A 23,895-nucleotide genomic window follows, 5' to 3' on the forward strand; every position below is an offset into this window, starting at 1 on the left:
GACTATTGTTGAAAGCAAGAGAGGAGCAGCTGCTGGCTCTCAGAGCTGAAACACTAACCTCATGGTGACACAAATAAACAGCTGCAAGTTCCCGAAGATGAGCAGCGAGACAAAAAGCCATCAAGCTACCAAAATCTCACTTATTTTTAGATCTCGTTTCATTTCACAGGCAAATATGTGAGTAATGGGCATGTTAAAAACACGTGAATGTCGTATGCATGGCATCGTGTGAAAAATAAGCTAATCACAAGAATTTGTGAAAACTTGAGGTGAAAATAAATGGATCATGTGTAAAAACGTATAATGACTGAACCATGTAATCAAATCATATACGGTATCTCACAAAAGTTGATGGACTGGCCAAGCATGTCTCCAGATGTAAACCCTATTGAGCATCTGTGGAGCATCCTCAAACGGAAGGTGGAGGAGCACAAGGTCTCTAACATCCACCAGCTCCGTGATGTCATCATGGAGGAGTGGAAGAGGACTCCAGTGGCAACCTGTGAAGCTCTGGTGAACTCCATGCCCAAGAGGGTTAAGGCAGTGCTGGAAAATAATGGTGGCCACACAAAATATTGACACTTTGGGCCCAATTTGGACATTTTCACTTAGGGGTGTACTCACTTTTGTTGCCAGCGGTTTAGACATTAATGGCTGTGTGTTGAGTTATTTTGAGGGGACAGCAAATTTACACTGTTACACAAGCTGTACACTCACTACTTTACATTGTAGCAAAGTGTCATTTCTCCAGTGTTGTCACATGAAAAGATATAATCAAATATTTACAAACATGTGAGGGGTGAACTCACTTTTTTGAGATACTTTATATATATATATATATATATATATATATATATATATATATATATATATATACACACACATACACACACACATATATAAATATATATACATACACATACATACATACATACATATATATATAGACACACACACACACACACAGTGAGGGAAATCAATACTTGACCGTGTACTCGCAAGTGGAAGCAACATCACTCCGCCATCAACCGGCCATGTACAGAAGCTCCTCGCAAGATGTCTGACCAGGGAGTCGGAAGAATAGTCAGAAGAGTAGCCCAAGAGCCAAGGACCACTCGGAAAGAGCTCCAGAAACACTTGGAGGCAGCAGGTGCCATCGTCACAGAGAAAACAATAGGCAATGCACTTCACTGCTCACGTTCACCCCGCAAGACTCCATTACTACAGAAAAGGCATGTCGAAGCTCGTTTAAAGTTTGCTGCAACTCATTTGGACAAGCCTATGAAGTACTGGGAGAGTGTAGTCTGGTCAGACGAGAGCAAAATTGAACTTTTTGGCTGTCATACTACACACCATGTTTGGAGAAGAAATGGCACTGCACATCACCCTAAAAACACTACACCAACAGTGAAGTGTGGAGGTGAAGCATCATGGTGTGGGCTGTTTTTCATCACATGGTACTGGTAGATTTCATATAATTGAAGGAACGATGAATGGAGCCCTTTACCAGGAGATTTTTTAGAAGAATCTGCTGCCATTCACCAGGATGCTGAAGAAGAGACGTGGGTGGACATTCCAGCAGGACACCGATCCAAAGCATACAGCAAAGGAAACTCTCAATTAGTTTCAGAGAGAAAAAATCAAGGTGTTAGAATGGCCCAGTCAATCACCTGACTTGAATCCAAATGAACAAGATTTAAAGACAATATGTTTAGAAGAACGGGCCAAAATCACACCTGAATACTGCGCCGATTCATTTCTTCATAAAGGAAGCATTTTGAAGCCGTCATTACAAACAAAGGCTTCTCCACTAAGTATTCAATAAATTTTAGTTAGCATGTTCAATACTTTTTCCCCCATGTCATTCCACTTTATTACACACAACTTCATTTATGGATTTTAATGTTGTGAATTGATAAGAAATGGGGGAAATGTTTAATCACATTTCTATAAAAATATTTTTAAAAAAAAGTCTATATAATGTAAACTGAACTTCTTGTTCCCATGCATGAAATAATTGAGCTCAGTCATCTCCTAAACTCCAGTTTAATTCTTAAAAAAGATAAAGAATTATTAGTCTAACTTTCTTGTATTATTACAAGTGCTGTCAATGTAAACTGTAGGCCCATATTTACTTCTACATACTTCTATTAAATGGAATAGCTAGAAATGAAAATGTGACATGAAAGACAACGTCCAAAGCAAACAATGTTCACTACACAGTGCACTACCTGAGAAAGTTTGTACACTTTTTTTTTTTTTTTTAAACCTCACAAGTATGCACTCTCTCTGTATGTTTGACAATACACAGCAAATACTAAATACTTAGCGCCCTCTATCGGCTCAGGACAGATTAATAAAAAGTGAGAAATGCACACGTTTCCACTTAGGTGCATTTTATAAATAGTAGTTAAACTTCAACTACTAGTAAACTAAGCAAAAAAAAAATAAAATAAAAAAATTCCTTTTTCAGGACACTGTATTTTAAAGATAATATAGTAAAATCCAAATAAGTTTTACAGATCTTTCTTGGAAAGGGTTTAAGCTATATTTTTCTTGCTTGTTTAATGAATCCAACAATTATTGCACATGCCCCTGCAGAACAGTCCTTAAGACAGGAACAGTATACAGGCGGTAGGCAATTACAGTCACAGTTCCAATAACTTAGAAAACTAAGGAGACCTTTCTACTGACTCTGAAAAACACCAGAAGAAAGATGCCTAGAGTTCCTGGTCACCTGCGTGAACATGCCATAGTCCTGCTGCAGGGAGACATGAGGACTGCAGATGTGCCCAGAGCAATAAACTGCAGTGTCTGTTACATAAGACGCCTAAGACAATTCTACAGATGCACTGTAGTAGTTAGTGTAGCTGGTGACCATCAGATACTGACTGTTACCTTTAATATTGGACCCCCCCCCTCTGATCAGGGATTCATTATTCCATTTCTGTTTGTCAAATGTCTGAAACTTGTTCAGTTTATGTCCCAGTTGTTGAATGTTATGTTAATACAAATATTTACACATTTTGCTGGAAATAAAAGTATAAAACCTTTTGACGTTTACCAAGCTGTAGCCAAGTAGCGTTTGTACATATTACTGTTCATGTTTGCATACATTTGCATGAACGATTACATTTTCATCCATCCAATGTAAATGTGCATGATTTTCTTCTTCAAAATAACCTACATCATGAATAATCAGTTCACTGGATGCACACAAGTTGGTTATTTACTTTTTGTACCTGTAGGCACCAAGTTAATGATGTTTACATGCACATCAATATTCCAATATCAATCAATTCAGTAATTATAATCAATACCAATTCAGATTTATCTAATATTCTGAGTCCCAGACTGGAATATTCTTGTTTTAATTGGAAAATCCACTGAAAGGAGATATACGCACACGCTCAGGCCACAAGGAATTTTGGGTGCTAACAGATTAGGCTAGGTATTTAAGAAAGACAACTTCAGCATACTTAGAACCACCATGTATACAGGAATATTCTGATGAATGTACACAAACATCATATTGGGAATATTGCTGTAATCCAAATATGTACCTCAAATTTAACTTGATGCACATGGTAGTCACTGTGCCTTAATCATTCCAGGTTCATGCTTACAATACAGTCACTCTAGCTTCTTCTGCTCAAGAACCTTGATCAGTAGAGACACGTACCTTAAGCTGGGTACAAACTACGATTTTTAATAGTCTTTTGCGACTGCACGAACATGATCCCCTGTAAGCCATGTCACACTAAGATCACGGGGGTAAAAAAACAAGTTTGATCACAGCAGCCATCGAGGAGCATGTCAAACTAGTGGAGAGAGAGAGAGACAGAGACAGAGAGAGACTGACTTACCATCCCACAATTATAATTTGCTCTTTAGGCACAAATCACATCTTAGGCTTCCAAAGACTATGAAGAAAAGAGGGCATGACTCAAGTAAACATGCTCATGTTAACATAAAAAGCAACTCACCCTGAGGTTAAATTAAAAATAAAATCAATAAATAAAAACCCCACAATTGTTTTAAATAGTGAAATACATGTATTTTAATTCTGTAATTGAATACATTTTTACAATACATGCTCTTCCATTTAGTCTGTCAGCCATCCACAACAAGAACCTGGAAAAAATGTACAACTGTCATGACACCGACACACACAACTCTCAGACAAGACTCTGAGGGTTGTCACAGCCCGGGGGAAGACGGCGCAGACTTTACATGGCGAACAGGATGAGGAAAGCAACCATCAAACAGAACAGCCCCATGGCCTCGGACAGAGCGAACCCCAGGATGGCGTAGGAGAACAGCTGCTGCTTCAGAGACGGGTTCCTGAATGGGGGACAGAGAGCACGAGAACATTGGTCAAATACTTCACATGCTGGTCAGAACGAGGATCAGCAGATCACCTACACAACACATACGAACACACAGCAATAAGGGTCCATACAGATTCCTCATAATGAAATTCCAGGACTTTTCAAGCACTATACAAGGTGTCCATCCATCCTTCCATTATCGGTACTGCTTATCTACACAGGGCTGCAGGGAGCCTGTCGCAGGGGAAGGAGAGCTAGTTTACAGCCAGTTATTGAAGTTAAAGAACCTGATATCAAACTATAAAATAACTTCAAATTGGATATTCATATTCACACTAAATATATACTGCATTATACACAGATCATCAAGTGGTTTAAAAAAGTAAGCACTGTTTGCAAGAATTAATTTTATTTATTTATTATTAATTTTTTTTTTTTTTTTACAAAACACACAACTTTCTTGACTGAATGGTGTTGAGGGATGTGCTGTTAATTCAGCTCCATGTTTTGCTCAACACTGTAGCTGAGCAGACTGCTCACAAGAGGATTACATGAACAATTTCTAAAGCCTAATTAGCGACAACGTATTGAGAGGACAGCAGACAAAGCTCATTACTGGGTTTAATTACAATTAATGATTTATCATATTTCTCCTGACAGCCATTTTGTGTTTGCATCACTTTTCACATTGTCTTTAAATGAAAAGGAATGCAGGGTTGTTGGGGTTTACACTCTGATGGGCCGACTTGCCCTAGAGAAACAGAGTTGCACGTAAACCTAATGGCGGAGCTTCTTCATGGATTTAGTTTTTTTTGATGAGTGGGGGTTCACCCCAGTCATGTATTATGAAGTCACTAATTGAGCAAGTCGTTTTCCTGCTGAAGTTTGGTTAAAGCCACATTTATTCTATGCAAAACTCTGGCTCAAGCCGTACCTGGCATATCCGATGATCAGGCTTCCGAACACAGTCCCGATTCCAGCTCCTGATCCGGCCACTCCGACTGTGGCAGCTCCGGCGCCGATGAACTTGGCGGCTGTGTCGATGTCACGGCTCACTGCGCTGGTCTGGAAGCCCCTCAGTGCGACCTGGGATACGGCGCTCTGAGGCAGGAGGACTGGGCAGGCCTAGTGTGAGGAACAGCGATAGTGAGGAACATCCAAAAGGATCACCCCGAACTTCAATAAAGCCACACCGTTTGACATGAACAAATGAAAACTTTCGTGCTAAACATATTTAGACCGACTTTCTGCTGCTGTGGATGGTTGGCACGTCACAAAAACCTTAAATACCCAGGTGGATGTGTATCTCACCAGGATACAGTAATGATTAATAATCCCACCATGTCCCAGAAGGGATTCTCGTTCTAGTCTGCTGCCACTCAAGGTTTCTTCAACACCATCACCTCTGACTTGCTCATTTACAGATCTACAGCCAGATGTGTGTAAAGCTGCATCGCACAATCGTTAAACAAGCTAGACAAAAAACCTGAACCCGTTTCACACCATGAACAAAGGGGGGGTCAAAGCAGGCTGAACTCACCTCTGCAGATTTGCCATCTGGCCTGGACAGCACGGAGGCAGAGAGGGGTCTGTACAGCGCCCTCGAGCCAGAGCGGACCTGGGGAGAGACAAGAACAAGATCGCATGTTGATGGACGGCTTATGAAATGAACACGAGTGCTAGAAAACATCAAGTAGCATTAGTATAGGATTAGCTTTCCCAGACATACTCTATGCTACAATCAGTGTATTCGTTCAAAAGACAATTTTCACCCAAAGGAGATTCAGAAAAACACTGACGTTAAATGCAAAGTCAAAGCTTTGATAAGTGTATAAAGATCTACTGAACGCGTGTGATTATTGATGAGAAACCAGACCCGACCTTCTTGTTTGGCTTCGCTTGGGAAAACTGTCACGATGGTCTAATTGAATTGAAAGCAAATTATGTTACAAATCTAAACTTATAAAATTCTTAAAATACTTTTTTCCACAAAACAAAAGCAACACACCAAGTCAAACATTTCACCAAGCAGTAATAGATACAAAGTGAAATCCTGTTTATTCTGACTACAGTACACAGCCATATTCCTGAGGACGACACCCAAGTGGTGGATTTGGAATTCTGAGCTGAACGACTGCTCTGTGTCAGAGGTCAAGTTTCTCAGAGTACAAACATTTTCAGCAAAAATTTTGATCGATCTGCACAGACAAGAGATGCATCTCTACTTCACTTTAATACAAACAGGTGGTTTTGAACTTTATCATAAGCTTGGTGTGTGTGAAGGGGGGCATGGCCACACCCAAGGATAGTTCCATTCCTGACATTACCTTTTAAAACACTGCATTTTAAAATAACTCCTTTTACACTCGTCACATGTGACATATCAAACGGAGTAGAAAGCCATCTTTACACTTTGAAGCCTTCATTCTTTTCACACAGTGCATAACGCACCCTTTACCAACACGTCCATTCAGGGTACGCCTCAAATCAGCTCCCTAGTTCAGCAATCAGAGCACTGATCAGGGAGGCAGCCATTTTAAAAGACCACAAAAACCAAGGAGCTCACACCATCGATGCTCACCATGTTCCCTTAGTGGAAAGGTCATCCTATTTTCAGAAACTTCTCAGCTCAATTTTTAAAAAAATTTTTTATATGGCGGACGAACTCACCAACTTCGTCTACAGATGCAAGTAGCTGGTTATCGTTTCATCTCTCAAATGATTTCTTACGTCAGCAATCTTTCACTTTATTTGACATTCTATAAACAGTTTGAGTCTAAACTTGTTTTAAGTGGATTTTTAAAAAAAAATTAATAAAAAAAATACATTAACTACTGCAGCCTACGATCCTGCTTGAAGTATCAAACGCATGCGATTAAGCAAACAAATCTATACGACAGACATCAGTCCTGCCTGCTGTCAGGAAAAACTGCCAGTGGTGATATTTAACGACGCGAGTAGGTAGTCATGTCTCCAGAAATTGAACCATCAGAGTCCCAACATGTAGTGCTCAAAGGTGATTACCATCGCACCAACTGATTCACCACCTAGGGAGCAGATTGAGACACACCCTGACAAGAGCTACGTTTTCCCCCTGTACTGTTCAACTAATCCCATCCCAATAGGGCTCCTAACTGCAAGACATTAGTGAAGTGGGTGGTCCTAACTTCCTAACAGCTACAAAGGCTTCTATAATTTCCTACCAGAACACTCATACTGAAGTCCAGACAAATCACCAAACTTGTCCTGTTTATTCAGGAAGCATTTAGTCCTTATGTCTTCAGCTAGCTAGATTTAAACTAGCCGAACTGTCATTAAGGACTTTAGCACCATTGAGGCCTGAATTAAATAAAACGCAGCCTAGATATGATTTTGGACAGGAAGATATGTTTAAAAAGTTGTCTTTTTAACTCAAACAGCATCTCCATGACAATGCTTAAGGCGCCGACTGCTGAAATGACCTTGAATTTATGAACGGTGCACTAGCATTACCGCTAGCATTAGCATTATCGCTACCCTTAGCATTATCGCTACCCTTAGCATTATCGCTACCCTTAGCATTATCGCTAGCCTTAGCATTATCGCTAGCCTTAGCATTATCGCTAGCCTTAGCATACGCAAAGCTAGTGGGACAGTAGTGTCGAGGAAACGGAAGTGTGAAATATTAAAACACACTTACCAGTGCAGAGGAGGACACGAATTTAGCGCAGGCGTACATTTTGTATCTGATCGCTTCAATCCACTCGAACCCGTATCTGTGCAAAGACAACGGTTAAAAGGTCAATCAGTTTCCACTTCGAAAACCACGCAGCTGCATGAGAATACAGACCATTAGACATGCAAAACCGCCCTCAGAATATAACCAGCATCAAACAAGCACCAGGAGATAGCTAAAAGCAAAAAGATTGTACCAGATCGTGAGACTTCCGCTCAGCTCTCCTTCACTTACCCGGCTGCAGAGGTCGTACCGCTGAGGACCCACTGCGCATGTGCGGCACTCTATTTAACGAAAGACCCGGATGATGGGCGTTCCGACAAGGCAGCTGCACTTTGATAAGTCCCGTCTTCTACACCACGATTGGTTAAAGAGTGTGCTGGCTTTCACTACCCGTGCGTTGATCCTACAACCAATCCCAGTGCACGAGGCGGGACTTATCGCGTGACGCTATGCGTCACTGAAGGTCACTCCGTAGAAACTTTATTAGAAGCCCTAATTGACAAATGCAGCAATGCAAAATCATGTTTTTTGTTTGGTTGGTTTTTTTTTTCAAGGACTTGAAATGTATTAAAATGAGATTTTTGAGTTGTTTCAAGTATAAATTAATATATAAATAATGACAGTACTACAAATGAGACATTAAACTATTAACTACTAAAAAAAACCCCAGATGTGTGACCTTTCAACACTTTATATAGCTTTTATATTTTCTAGATGGTGTTTAATGATCATAATACATTTGAGTTCATCTCAAATAGCAAATGAACACACAAGCACATGAAATATGGTCTATTAAAAGGTCAGTGTAATGTCAAAACCGAGGTCGAAATTGGTGACTGGCTTCCAAAGCCATGGAGTCAGAAGTAAAGAAAATCACAGTTTTCTTTCCTCCCAGGCAGAATTATGAGATTGATTTTCACCTCATATTTGTCTGTTCTTTCTTTAATACGCAACTACGGTGTGTCTTTGGCCCATATATACAAAACTCCTCAGTGTAACACAGATCAGAGATCACCTTCTCCATCAGTAAGTATCAGCTCTGTTACTTTAAAAAGCTGTCTGTGGTTCATTTATTCATTACAAACTGTGTTTACACAGATACAAATGATCAATGTGTTCAGGATTTTCCATAGCATTTCAAAGTATACAGTAATACCCAGAAATATCAGCACCCTTCGAGTATTCAAATGTTTGGAATCACTCAGAAAATGTCATGAAACTCATACTTGTTTCATCAGATGCATTCCGAAATGAATAGAAAATATGATCTATTAGTGATTTAGTGGAGAGCACGTTTGCCCCGCACCTCCATGTTTGGGGGTTCGATTCCCACTTGTAGGAACTGTAGGCTGATTGGCATGTCTAAATTGTCCATCGTGTGTCGTTGTGCCCTGAAATAGGGGGCACCTCGACCATGGTGTCCCCTGCCTTGTTCCACGAGTTCCCTGGGATAGGCTCCAGGCTCCCCGTGACCCTGTGTAGGATAAGTGGATGGATGGCACTGACAAGGTTAGAAATAATGATTTATGTTTAAAGTGTTTCAAACTTTGCTTTCATCAAAGAATCGTCCATTTGCAGCAATTACAGCTCTGTAGACCTTTGGCATTCAAGCTGTAGCTTTTGTTGAGGTAATCTGCAGAAATTTCACTCCATGCTTCCTGAAGCACCACCCACAAGCTGGATTGGCTTGCTGGGCAATTTCTTTCGTGCCATACGGTCAAGTTGCAAAAACAATCCAATAACACCTCAATTAAGGTGATTGCTCTGGCCAATTAATTAGATTTCCAGCTGAACCTGAACCTAAATAAGTTTTGCATAATTTGGAGCAGTGCTTTATGTCATTGTCCTGTTGAAAGATTGGCTCCAATCAAGGCATATTGTTCAATCACGCATCTCCATTAATCGGTGGAGATGCTTTTTATCCTGTAAAGATCTCCTACTTTACCAGAACCAAAGCAGCCCCAGGCCATCACTTTTCCACCACCACGCTTGACAGCTGGTGTCAATCCCTCCTCCAGCATCTTTTCACTTGTTCGGTGCCTCGGAAATGTTCTTGTCTGCAATTCAAACCTCAAATACCTCCACCCAGTGTCTGTGTTCTTTTGCCCATTTGAACCCTTTCATTTTATTGGCCAGTCAGAAGAAGGCCAGCATCCCACAGTCACCTCTTCACTGTTGAAGATGGGACTAGTGTTTTGCTGGTACTGTTTAATAAAGCTGCTAGCTGAGGACCTGTGAGGCGTCTGTTTATCAAACATGTTGTGTTCAAATCAACAATAGACGAGCAAGTTTCTGAAGAAAGCCCTTTTTCCTGGCCCTAATCGAACCCAGAAAGTCACACAGTCAAATAATGAATGTAACGAACAAGGATTTTCTAATGATGAATTAGCTATTTAACACGATAAGATGATGTCTGAAGATATTCCATTTAAAACCAGCTGTTCACAGCTATAACAGTTATCTAGGACATCAACAATGTCTGTACTGTATTTCTGATCAGTCTAATGTTATTTTTATTGAAACAATGGTGACTTTCTTTCAAAAACAGGGCAATTTCTAAATGATTCCAAACATTTGAATGGTAACGTACATTACACACTACAAATTGTCCAAACAACCATAGGAAATATTTATCTTTTGTCACAAAAATCACTCAATTAATTTGGTGCTTTCTTTTATTCTTCTTTTTTTAAAAAAGGGGGGCAAAAATGATTCAAACTGATCAATATATTTTTTTCATTTTGCAGAAACTTGCCTTTGACTGTGACCAAATGCCACTGTCACCATGGGGAAAATTACAAAGCCTCTGATACACAACAGACAGATGATGTTTGACCTGCTCAAGTCAGATCTACATCTAAATTACACACACAGAGTCTGAGAAAAGACATGGTTTAGAAAAGGACCTTTATTGTGTGCACAGACAGACAGTTATCGAGGTTCTGCGTGCACCGAGACAGAAATTACACTAAATAAAAGCTGCAGTTTTTCCATGTGCTAACTGTGTACTATAGAAACACAACATGGTAGTGTAGAACAGCTGGGAGGATCTTCTAATACGAAATTCATAATCAGACACCAAGACCAAATTACATATTTACTAGGAAACCTCGATCACAAGCGACTGAAACGACACCACAGCTTGATTTCGATGTGCTAACGAACACTATAGTAAACACATGCACTGCACATTTTATTTGGCGCACTATAGTTGCTCAGAAGCTTCTGGCGTCGAGTCTTGCCGTGTAGCCTTTTTAGTAGCAGTTTAAACTAGCCCTTGACTTTGTTTACGCCTCATCATTTCATGCGCCTTGAACATCCAGATTATTTGATGTAGAAATGCTCAGGTGTAAATGTTATCTAAGTGTAATTACATCCATAACACCATGTTACGACCCAGTTATTGATGCAGCAACCTTTTCCATAAAGCAAACGGATAATAAGGAATAAGAAGAAGTTGGCAGATTTGCAAAGGATATTAACATGTCATACAGCGATCATCGCATCAGGACACAATCATGAAACGATCAGGTGTAAATATGTTCTGAGTCCCAGCAATGCTCGTTATTTTTCTTTTTTTTTTTTTTTACATTTTACATAAAAGGCACCAAACATTTTTAAAAATACCCATAAGCATTTCAAAATAATCAGAACACAATCAAGACGGATAACAGTAAAACTTAAATGAGTGCAACTGGCAAACTGATCGAAATAGCTGACACGTTTAACCCGAAACTGTAAACAAAAGAAATAATACCACACAATAATCCGTCTAAACAAAAATGGAGCAAAATTCTCTAAACTTAAAGCCTATTAAAAAAATAATAAATCATCATACTGACTCTGATACTAACCGGCCATATTTTAAAAATCTGCTTTCCTCAACACTTCTGTAGAGTTGGGATTAAAATGACACCGTCACAGCTCTTTAACACACACACACACTCGCTGACTCCCACACACACACACTCCTAACTCTCTTTTATTTAGACAGTTCCAGGTTTACAGAACCTCCCAGTGGTTAGTTAGACGGTGTTAAATACAATACACAGTAGATACCAAAGCTCAAAGGAGTGCACGTTTTTTTTGTTTCTTTTCAGGTAATACTAGAACTTGGCAAAAAACAATCTAGTGCAAATACATTTCAGCAAAAGGAAATAAATTAAAGGCCGCTTAAAACTTGCAAATAAAATTCAAAGCATAGCATTTGGAGCATCCAGAGCTGCAGCTGAACTTAGATCGGATTCTATTTCCTCACAGGGGGTGGAGCCTTCCACAGGGCGGGGCATGTCCTCACCTCTTGGGGCGGTGTCTTCTTCAGGGCAGGGCAAGTCCTCTCCTCTGGGGGCAGAGCCTTCCTCAGAGCAGGGCAAATCCTCTCCTCTGTCACTAGTGGGCGGGGCCTGGTCTACATCCGGCTCTGGTTTGTCGGCAGAGGCAGCGGGCTCCACGTCATCTATGATGACATCATTATTAATGTCAGTGATATAAGCAAACCGGGTAAAGACGCAGAGGCGAGGGAATTTCAGATTTATTAATTTTTAAAAAAAGAAAACAGCATGCAGGATCAAAGATCAGTGGCGCGGACAGAGAAGGCATTGAGGTCCAACAGATTTTAGGAAATTATCTCCAGGACAATACATAACTATTACGGCTTTACTAACTCACTACATAAGATTTCAAGAAATGTACTAAAACAATCCTATAAAAACATATAGGAATTGTGCCTGTCCGGTCTGCTTTACAAATATATTTTTTATTATATCAGATTAGATTAAATGGGATTCTGCTGGTAAAAAGTCAACAGAGGATCCCGAGTGGTGAATGATAAAAGTTTTCGCCCTATCATCAGGACATCGTGAGATGAAACCCCGTAACAGTTCACGTCCAGGAGCAAAACTGGCCGTGCTCTCTGAGTGGGAGGGGCATGCTCTCCATCCCATGTCAATCATAGTGAAACTAGCCAATCACGAGTGTCCTTGAGCTCAAGTATCCAGGAGATAGCGCTTTCCGCTGAGCGTGTTACTCTACCCAGTGACGGAGCAGGACATCATAATATAAAAAAAAGTTTAAAAAATAATAAGAGAGAGAGAAGTATGCTTATATATTTAATCTCCCCACATCAAAGTCAGCTACAAAATAAAACATAACCACATTAAATTGACTAGTATATAGCTGTAAGGTAGTCATTATCTTATCAGTTAAGCATTCTAAGGTAACTGTTGGCAGCAGTCATGTTAGGTGCTTATCCAGAGCAAGGAATTATACATAACTGAACATTTAGTAATGTAAAATACGCAAAACGACTGCCTTACCTTACGTCCACATTAATCTGGATAGCAAACTGCATTTTCATTTTAAAACGTTCTCCGTCTACACTGGTGTTTTCAAACATATTCCAAAAATTGCTCGTCCATCAAACGTCTGAAAACGCTTACATCCCAATACTGCGCATGTGTAAAAAACGACTGCAGTACAACATCGTCCACCATCTTGTTTGTTTATAAATGCAGTCACGTGACCCATTTGACAAACAATAACCCAAACAATAAGTCATTGTTTTTCATTTTCTCAGGCCAGAAAAAGATGCGCTTTCAAATTTATCCAGATTAACGTGGACGTAACCAAAATAGCCCAATGTGGCACTTCTCCAGGAGCTTACTAACATTTGTAGCATCCATTTCACCCAGGATGTGTAGGAAACCTGATTATATAGATTTAGTACAGCACCATAATCACAATTAATTCCACCATCACTGTAAACAGAGGGACAATTACACCTCATGCCTTCATGAAAGTTTCTCAACCTTGCACATTTTGGTGTTTTAACCCCTTTAACTTTCCCTGTTCAACCTTGTTAACTCGCTGATGAGTCGAATTTAGTGAGCTTGGAGCCGGGGGAAAAAAAAACACCAAAATGTTCTCCAGGACCGGGAGGAAATAGAGAAGGTGCATGCACTGAAGATTAATTACAGAGATTGAACAGCAACAGATACATTATACTAGATGTATACACACACACTTCACAGACGCTGAATTAATAGAGTGTTTTCAGAATGCATGCATGTGAGCTGATTTTGAACAATAATTAGCAAGACGTAAAAGAGTTTATTAAGACTGTTTACTGTGAGTGGTGTGAACGAGAATGAGTGTGTCTGTGGACTGACTGGTGGTGTGTCTCCATTAACGGCTTTAACCCCTTCACCATCCCAGGAGAGGACGCTGAAAACCTGTCTTGCTTTTGTGGGTGTTCGAATCTGCAGCCAATCATCAATATCGCTCTTCACACCGGCAGTAGCGTGCGAAGATATAAAACATTACGACCGACTGCCAAACAAATCCTACACTACTTTTAAAAGGACATTAAAACAGGCTGATTTGTGCCACAGCTTCTCTTGACTGTTCACTATAACGTGTTTATTTATTTATTTATTTTATTTTAACACGACTATAAAACAATAAAGTAGACTATAAGGTAGCAAAATAAACCTAATGATAAAATAATATGAAATAATCAAATATAAATTCCAGTAGGTGATATCTTATGCGTGCAAAATACCTCAGTAAATGTACTGAATTTAAGTCAATAGAGTTTTTAGTTTCGATTACAACTTGTATACTGTGAAATACAGCGCAGTGAACCGTATTTGCCCCTTTCCTTATTTTATTTTTGCATATTTGACACGCTTAATTTAATATAAGACAAAGACAACCTGAATAAACTGAAACCTGAAAATACAGGTTTTAAATGATCACTGTCGACCTGGAGGAACGTAAAGCCTCGTCTCACACCTGCCAAAAACACCTTGATGACCCCTGAGCCATTTGGGATAATGCTCTGTGGACTGACGAATTGAAAGTGGAACCGTGACATCTGGCGTAAAGCAAACTCCATTCCAGCAGTCCATATCATACTAACAATTACCCATGGTGGAGGTAGTGTCATGGTGTGGGGATGCGTTGCTGTTTCAGGGCCTGGGCAACTAACAGAACCACAAATTTTTTCCACTCTTTTCCAGAAATTCCTTGAGCAGAATGGCTGGTTATCAGTCTGTGATCTGAAGGTCAAGTGCAATTAAGCTGTAGCGCAACATAACGATCTGAAACACGAAAGCAAGTCCACCACGGAATGGTTCAAAGAAACAAAATTGAGGTTTTGAAGTGATCTTACATGTGGGCAAATACTTTTTCACATAGGTGATATAGGTGTTGCATATCTTTTGACCTTTACTAAATTGTCTTATATATTACATTTTGTATGACGATCTGAAATTATTTATTGTGACAAATATGCAAAAATAGAGTCGCGGCCCTGTGAAAATATTGTGGCATATCGCACACTCCTAGTCAAAAGGATGACAATGTTTGAGTGTGTGTCAGTAAGGAAGGACTGCTCTGAGTGTGTAAGAGACAAGAGAAGGAAGGTGTGTGTGTGTGTGTGTGTGTGTAAGAGGAGTGACGGTGTGAGCTATAGAACCTGCGTGGTCTCGGCTGAAACTGTGAACTTTGCTCCATGGTGTAACACCTAGTGAGGAATGGGGGTGACGACTCGACATTACATTTTCTAAATGCACACACACACACACACACACACACAAATGAAGCTATGAACAACTGTGAACTCATGCACTCTTTAAACACAAGGCACGAAACATCAAAACGCTTTAGGATGTAGCACAGGACCTGCTTCTGCCGTAAATAATTTAAGTGTGTGTGTGGAGCACCTTCATGGGCATCGCTATCCTCTGGAGTGTTTGATGCCGCTGAGGATTGTAGGTCAGGGGACTCTGAGCAGAGTTGGCGTTCAAAGTTGAACTCGGGGAGTCTGGGGGCTCGTGGCCGAGTCTTCCTCGCTGGGTTCATGAAGTAGCAGTAGGCACAGCGAAAGGCTAACGAGAAAAACACGCACGTGCACACACATATACACAGGCAATAGACTAAACAGAATGAATGATAACAGTAGATTATTTAATAGACATTGTGATGTGTTTGACTCGTACCTAAATATTCAAACTCCTCCTTCAAGGCCATACCATTATGTGAGAAACATTGCTGACAAATCAGAGCGTATCTGAGAGACACACAGAGAGAAAGAAAGAAATTAAAACGACATTTTTGCCTGCCATGTGAAAGAGTAAGAGAGGAATGGGCCACATTTTTGCCCACATTAGGTTTTGAATGCTGGCTTATTTTTAGATACATCCCATTAGATGTCTGTGTACTTCTCCTAATCAAACCCAAAAACACACACACACACATGTATGTATACGTATGCATATGTATGTAACCTAACAATTCCTTCAAGTATTTACATTGGACAAACTTCAATAACTACAATATTTTCAAACAAATCAAATACAGTAACGTGAGAGACTTATCCAAAAACATGAAATACTTTTGTGTGTGAATTTTCACTATTAGACATATCCAGAAATTTAAATACAGTAAACTTGTTCATATTTATATATGCAAGCTCATACAGTATACATTACATTTTCACTAGTATATTTCGCTAATGCAGCTACTGCAGGTTTTTGACTTTTTAGGATAGGAAACAAACTAGAATCACTTTTTTTTTTTTTAAATAAACGTTTGAGTGGTGGGCGGAGTTAAACATAGCTCGCCCATGTGTGGATTTTGAGATTATTTATTATATGGCTGTAAGACACCAAGAGAGCTGTGCATATGTTAATGTCTATGTGTATACTGTGTGAATGATGTAAAATCACAGCACCTGTTTTGAGGTCCATCTCCCACTAGGTACTCGATGACCCGGTCCACTGCACCGCGCTCTCGGGGGAGGATGGGTCGCGCCATGGGCGGACCTGGGGGGTGCATGCCTGAAAGGTGACGGTGACATCGTCATCATGTATTTAACCAGAGACAGAGAGAGAGAGAGATAGACAGCCAGACAGAGAGACAGCAGAGAGAGAGAGAGAGAGACTGAGAGAGTATATATATTTAAAACCACTAATCATAACGTCAGCAGCATAGATTAGATAGTGTGGATGAAGATGAAACACGTCTTACCTGTTCCCAGCACAGGTGAATAAGGGCTCATACTCCTCCTCATTTGCGGCGGCGTCTCCATGCTGCTGCTCAGTGCTGGACTTGATACTGAAGCTCCGAGGATATTCTCAGGAGGGCCACCAGGGGCAGTGCGGAGGGGAGTGGCTCCAGGTGGCGCGGGGCGGGACATGGGCCCAGGCGTGGCCATGGCAACATGACGTTGCCGAACCTCTGGAGGAAAAACAGAGTATGTTTCACATACACAAAGAGACGGTTTTGTTTGTAGACTAGTTCAAAATGTCACTGGAGCGCATTTCTAGTGAAATGCTGCTACACTGAGGAACAATATATTTTAGCAAGTGGCATTCTGAGACACACTGAAGAAGATTAATACACCTTGTCCTGGTTTGGGAGTCATTTGGGGTCGAACCGGAGTAGCTTCCGCTTCCTAAGAAAATGATAAACACCATAAATAAAAACACTTACGCGTTTAAAAGTGCAATCTTAAAACGTAAAGCTCTGCTATTGTGTGGAGAAAAAAAAAAACCTAAGACACACCGCTTTGTTCTTTGACTCCAGGTCGAATCTCTCCAGAATCAACTTGGCATTTTTGTAGGTCTCGGTTTCCATCACCTCTTCAAGCTGGAAAGACAAATTTGGTTAGTAAGCAGTTTAGTTTGTCAGTTATCAAAACATCCACTACCACGCTTTCATTCAAACTAAAAGGATTTCCATGCTCTGTGAACGAGCGTAATTTTTTATTTGTAAAAGACCAGCGTGTGAACCAGTCACAAAATATTGGTCAGTAATATTATATTTATAAAAATACAGACGTTTATGTGCTATTTTGTAAAAATTGCTTCAACTGCAACTGTAAAGGTTTCTCGTTAAAAACCCTCACCTTCCCCAATCTGTACGACATTTTGGTTTTTTGTTGTTGTTGCTGCTGCTAGGACATGAATCTGATTAACAACTGATCAACAACACCATTTTTGAAAATGAGTAATTGCAGAGACAGAGACAAAGCGGGTGATTTTGAGCCGTTGAACATTCATGGTGTCATACAACCAGCAGGGATTACATAGAAGTGAAAGGTCATGTTCTTTATCTTTTGCTTCCATGTTACGAATTTATTGTATAATAAATTCTATATTTCATTACTATAACGTGCAAATACCGAATGGAAACTTCAACAAGAATCATCCCACATCAAAGGTCATGCCATGACTGACTAAATGTGGGCACATTTATGAAAAATACTTACTATTTTTCTTTTCTCTGACTTTAGGTCCTCTAATTTTTCATCTGAAACAGATAACAGGGGAGAACTGGTGATTATAATGTCATTTTGTTATAAGGTGGCAATTAATGATAATAATAATAATAATAATAATAATAATAATAATAATAATAATAATAATATTAATACATCCCCAATACTGAAAAAGTTGGGGCAGTATGGAAAATCCTAATAAAAACAAAGAGGAGAGATTTTGTAAATGTACTTTGACTTGTATTTAAACAAAAAAACATATAAAGACAAGGTATTTGAGGTTTAACCTAATCAACTGCATAGTTGCATGCAACACGTTGCAAAAAAGTTGGGACGGGGCAATTTAGGACTAAAAGTGATGTGACAAGTTGAAATAAGAAGGTGATGTGAAACAGGTGAGGCAATTGTTTAATCATAGTATATAAGGAGCCTCCAAAAAAGGCCTAGTCCTTCAAGAGTAAGGCTGGGTCGAGGCTCGCCAATCTCCCAAGTGATGCGTCAGCAAATAATCCAACACTTTGAGAATAACATTCTCCAAAGATAAATTTGGGCATTTCACCTTCTACAGAGCACAATATAATTAAAAGATTCAAAGAATCTGGAGCGTAAAGGGCAAGGCCGAAAATCCCTCAGACGTCACGGTCTTAAAAACAGTCATGAGTCTGTAATGGATATCCTGACATGGGCTCGGGAATACTTTGGTAAACCTTTGTCAGTTAACACCATTCGCCGCTGCATCCACAGATGCAAGTTAAGGCTTTACTATGCAAAGCAGAAGCCATACATCAACACTGTCCAGAAGCGCCGCTGACTTCAATGGGCTCTGTCTCATCTGAGATGGACAATAACACAGTGGAATCATGTTTTGTGGTCTGATGAGTAACATTTAAAACAGTTTTTGTACAAAACAGCCGTCGTGTTCTCTGGGCCAAAGAGGAAAAGTACTGTCCAAGCTGTTATCAGCGTCAGGTCCAAAAGCCAGCATCTGTCATGGTATAGTGTGTGTCAGTGCCCATGGCATGTGTAACTTGCACATTTGTGAGGGCATCATCAATGCAGAAAGATATGTACACATTTTGGAGCAACATATGCTGCCATCCAGAGCAGGACAACGCCAAACCACATTCCGTCAGGATTACAAGCACATGGTTGCGTAAGCAGAGTGCGGGTGCTAGCACGGCCTGCCTGCAGTCCTGACCTGTCTCTGATTGAGAATGTGTGGCGCATTATGAAGCGCAAAATAAGGCAACGAAGACCCTGTGGAGTTGCGCAGCTGAAGAAATGCATAATGGATCAATGGGGGAAAATACCACTTGCTAAATTTAACCAACTGGTGTCTTCAGCGCCCAAACGCTTAATAAATGTTATTTAAAGAAAAGGTGATGTTACACAGTGGTAAACAGTCGACTGTCCCAACTTTTTTGGAGTGTGTTGCAGTCATCAGATTTGAAATGAGTGTGTATTTTCAAAAATAAATTAAATTCACAAACTAAAACATCAAATAATGTGTTTTCAATAAACTACAGAAAATTTAAACTGAATGTTCAAATGACCTTTACCCTGTTCTGACTTAGTGTGCTCTAACTGATCGGAATTATGGTTTGCCCGTTACTGAAGCTCAAACATGGCCAAAATTCCCACTGACTTCCATTAAAACATTCTGACTTTTATAACTCCTAAACCTTTCAAGCTACATACACCAAATTCAGCACAGCCCTTCAGGTTGTTTTGCCTTGAGTTGTTTTGACTTTTTTAACTGATTTGAATTACGGTTTTCCCATTACAGAAGCTAAAATTCCCAATGATTCCCATTCAAATATTTTGACCTTTATGACTCCATGAGCTTTCAAGCTACTTCCACCAAACTCAGCAGAGTCCTTCAAGCTATTCAGACTGATTACTCTAATTTTCTCTAACTGATCAGACTTATGGCTTTCCCATAGCTGACGATCAAACATCCCAGAAACTCCGAATCTGTCAATGTACCTGTAACAGAGACTTTCACTTCATCTATCTCTCTAGCAATCTACCTATAGCATACACCCACAGTCTCTCTATATATTTCTGTCTACCTGTATCACTCTCTCACTGCTTCTGTCTCTCTACTAATAACACTCTCTCCATCTATTTACTAGTGTCACACTCTCACCCCATCCGACTTCCTACTCATCACTCTATTTGTCATCTTTCTCTCTACCAGTCTGTCTTTTACCCTTTGTTTCTTTCTTTCTCTTTCTGTGTGTCTTTCAACTTCAGTTTCAAACGGTCAGACTGGTTTTGTCAAGCCAGCATCGAAGATTGCCATGACAAACTTTACCGATGCAGTTTATTCATTAAATTCATTAATTAGTATGCAAGACGACGGTTTCGCAAACAACTCACTGTTTCTTTCTGTGCGTTTGGAGAAGAGGATGATGAGCAGCTTGCGTGCGAACCACACACTGCAAAGAGAGACATGAGAAAGAACATAAAAATGGTACAGCTCGGATGCATACACCGGCCATGCACACGATTGATTCACACACAGGATGAAGATGCAGGATTGCGAGGCTCACAGTGCCGGGAAGGCGATCAGAGGCAGAGCGGTGACCAGGCGGCCGCTCCACTCTTCAGGCAGGTAAAGGTAATAAACAAACAAACAGGTGAAGAGATACAGAGTGGCCGAGTAGAAGAGCAGTCGGCCAACCCATATCTTCTGCATGCGCTGGTTCTTCCCACGGAACTCCTCCAGGTCCTTAATTTCCTACAAAACAAACAAAATGGGGCGCATTACACCATATGATACAACGTTCGATTCAACCAGAAATTTCATTCGTCTTTAGTCTATCAACACAGACGCTCCAAAAAGCAGATTTATAACAAAACAACTTCACTGTAATCCAAAAGTTTGTTAACGTCACTCAGCGGTTCAGGAATATGACGACATGTTAATTATGCATGTATTACAATATCCATCATAACTGTACCGTCACAACCCCTGCATTTGGATTTTAGAGGCATTTTAGAGTTAGGGAACATTTTGAGGACATCATTTTTTAATCCCATGTACAAATCCTGACAAGTTTACTTCAACGGATTGAAGTGACACGTATTACTTTCTAAATCCAAGATCCTTACAATATTTTACAGCCAATAAAGAGTGTGACATGCTGAATGACTTTTGTTTTTTTTTTAAACACACACCAAGTAGTGCAAGAGACTTTACCTTATCTAACTCCTCCAGAAGTTCCACTGTGGAAGGTTTCGCCTGGAAGAGAGTCGGGCGTTAAATCCAGAGTTTCAAGTTCCGACAGGATTTACCATCTTGGAAGGACCGTAACCAACAATGCTAGAAATCTAAGGGTCATGTTAATGTTTTACTGAATTCATGTTTCCCAGCTCCATTAACAGTATCAACAGGTCTGCCTATACATACCTTACTATACACTAAATTATCCTGCAATTAAATATTCATGTGTAAATAAAATACACACAATAATAATAATATATAATATTTAAGTATTATGTAATCATGTCACAGAGAATATGCAAGCCTAAAGAGATGAGTTTTTAAAGAACTTTTGAACTTGAAATGGTTTCACAGTTACAGATGTGATTGTGAAGTGAATTCCAGAGCTTAGGGGCAATGTGACTACAGGCTTTTCCACCCATAGTGCTAAAGTTCGTGTCCAGTATTGCTAATAGACCTGCTGAGGAGGAACGCAGTAAGCAGGGAGGGGTATAGTTCTCCAAGAGGTTAGTGAGGTAAATGGGAGCATGATCATGTAGGGCCTTAAATGTGAGAAGCAGAATTTTACATTTAATTTAATCGATAGCAGAGGTGTTACACAGCTGGTTGATTAGGAGCATGTACTGTTCCTTGCTTACATGCTTAAATGTTGATTTTTTTGTTCGTTTGTTGCTTAAACAAGATTCGATTAATTCCTGACTCATTCCAGATTTTAGAGCGAGGCACATTCATCAACGTACATGCATGGAATTTATTTATAGCCACCGTTTGTTTAATTAAGTAAATTAGTTCTGTGTTTTTTGTTTTTATGTCATGCACTACGACAAATACTTGAAAATGACTCTAAAAGCCTCCTATCTGCTCCTTCCTTGAGTCCTCTGACTCCATTTTAAGAACTGGGACATCTTTAAAGACTTGATGAATCGATTTCCAGGTGGGTCGAAGTGGGATCAAGGAATCACAAGGCATGAGTCAGAGTTTTGGGTTCAAACCCTCAGTGTGAGGAATAAAGTGCCTACCTTCCACCTGGAAATGATGGCTCCCATTACTCTACTACTCCTCCTCTTCACCACCTGGACAATAACAGAGAAGTGAGAGAGCTGAAATCCCAAACGAGTCCCTAATTCCTTCCACAAGTGCCCTAAGTAGGTTATGAAATAAAACAGCTTCTACATTTGAAATCTACACTGTAGTGACCTAGATCAGTTTACAGCGCCACCTTGTCACGTGTTTTGAAAGAGAGAGCAACAACTAATCAGCTCTTTATCTACAGGACAAAAGGACAGACAAATAAAGGACACAGTGATAGCTGTTATGCCCTTTAATGCTAATTGTGTTTAATAATAACACAATAAAATAAACACATTGTTTATAGACAGTAGACAAAAATAGACAGAAAATATAACAATCCACAATAATAAATAATATTTTTTACACACACACACACACACACATATACATATATATATATATATATATATATATATATATATATATAAACACACACACACACACACAGAGAGAGAGAAATATTTACAATATTTATAATTATTATTAAATTACATATTATGTATATAATTAAATGGAATTTCTGCAGAACCTACTGGGAAACATTAAAGATTTGTATTTCATATTTTGATCTTCATTAGGTCACTTACACGTTGCTAGCTAGTTACGTAGCTGGCATGCCATTTAAATAGCTAGTAACCTCAAAACATATGCAAGATTAACATTCATAATGCGTCATAAAATTGCCGCAGAAAGAATTATTTAAACATAAAATATCAAATGTTTAGTTACCCAGGACAGTGCACGGAGGGGTTAGAGCAGCTGCGTGTGAAGTAAGCAAATTAACGCAGCTACTTCCGGGTTTCAGTGGGCGTTGGAAATCATTTTAAAATAAAAGTCCCTCGGTTGGTCTTAGCGATAAAAAAATTTTTTGAGAAGAAGCTGGTTTTAATGTTACATTAAAAACCGAGAACAGGCAGGAAGGCTTGCTACAGGTTTGCACAGGTTTGCACAGGTTCCCAACCTCCGGAGTCCTGGAGAACCTGCTGAACCTGCACATTTGTAATGTTTTCACGCTCAGACACACCTTTGTTCAACTTCTCACTCAATTAACAGTCGGTGTGGGTGTGATAGACCTGGGCGGGGGGACACTCTGAGATTGCATGTGTGTGGTTAAATGTGTTTACAAATGTCCAAATGCTAATCTATCAACCGTTTACACTGGGATATCTCATCCGGAGACATTTCAGATGACTGTATATGGATGTGGTATGATTAGGTATTCCCAAGAAAGGTCATTATAACTGGGACAGAGACAGAGAGAGAG

The 23,895-nt window shown here is 39.8% G+C and overlaps 2 protein-coding genes across 5 annotated transcripts; both read right to left on the minus strand.

The window, feature by feature from the left end:
• Positions 1 to 4,032: 4,032 nt before the first annotated feature.
• On the minus strand, positions 4,033 to 8,361 carry atp5mc3b (ATP synthase membrane subunit c locus 3b). 2 transcript variants are annotated; one of them, XM_017482482.3, is made up of 5 exons: positions 8,281 to 8,361; positions 8,011 to 8,086; positions 5,872 to 5,949; positions 5,266 to 5,456; positions 4,033 to 4,344 (listed from the first exon to the last, which is right to left on the minus strand). In XM_017482482.3, exons 2-5 carry the CDS (start codon positions 8,047 to 8,049, stop codon positions 4,230 to 4,232), a joined length of 423 nt encoding a protein of 140 aa, XP_017337971.1. In that variant the 5' UTR covers positions 8,050 to 8,086; positions 8,281 to 8,361; the 3' UTR covers positions 4,033 to 4,229. The 2 variants fall into 2 exon arrangements, with proteins under 2 accessions (XP_017337971.1, XP_017337972.1); XM_017482483.3 differs by having other exon boundaries at positions 8,243 to 8,323.
• Positions 8,362 to 10,939: 2,578 nt separating this feature from the next.
• Positions 10,940 to 23,449, minus strand: lnpk (lunapark, ER junction formation factor). 3 transcript variants are annotated; one of them, XM_047159045.1, is made up of 14 exons: positions 23,361 to 23,449; positions 22,580 to 22,633; positions 21,537 to 21,578; positions 20,887 to 21,074; positions 20,714 to 20,772; positions 18,323 to 18,363; positions 17,617 to 17,700; positions 17,455 to 17,506; positions 17,080 to 17,289; positions 16,784 to 16,889; positions 16,050 to 16,120; positions 15,774 to 15,938; positions 15,527 to 15,574; positions 10,940 to 12,505 (listed from the first exon to the last, which is right to left on the minus strand). In XM_047159045.1, the coding sequence occupies exons 2-14, from the start codon at positions 22,604 to 22,606 to the stop codon at positions 12,243 to 12,245; spliced, it is 1,356 nt and encodes a 451-aa protein (XP_047015001.1). In that variant the 5' UTR covers positions 22,607 to 22,633; positions 23,361 to 23,449; the 3' UTR covers positions 10,940 to 12,242. The 3 variants fall into 3 exon arrangements, with proteins under 3 accessions (XP_047015001.1, XP_017337849.1, XP_017337850.1); XM_017482360.2 differs by having other exon boundaries at positions 15,527 to 15,613; XM_017482361.3 differs by lacking the exon at positions 15,527 to 15,574 and having other exon boundaries at positions 23,361 to 23,448.
• Between the last annotated feature and the right edge of the window lie 446 nt (positions 23,450 to 23,895).

This window comes from Ictalurus punctatus, chromosome 12, assembly GCF_001660625.3.
Source record: "Ictalurus punctatus breed USDA103 chromosome 12, Coco_2.0, whole genome shotgun sequence".
Lineage (NCBI taxonomy): Eukaryota > Metazoa > Chordata > Actinopteri > Siluriformes > Ictaluridae > Ictalurus > Ictalurus punctatus.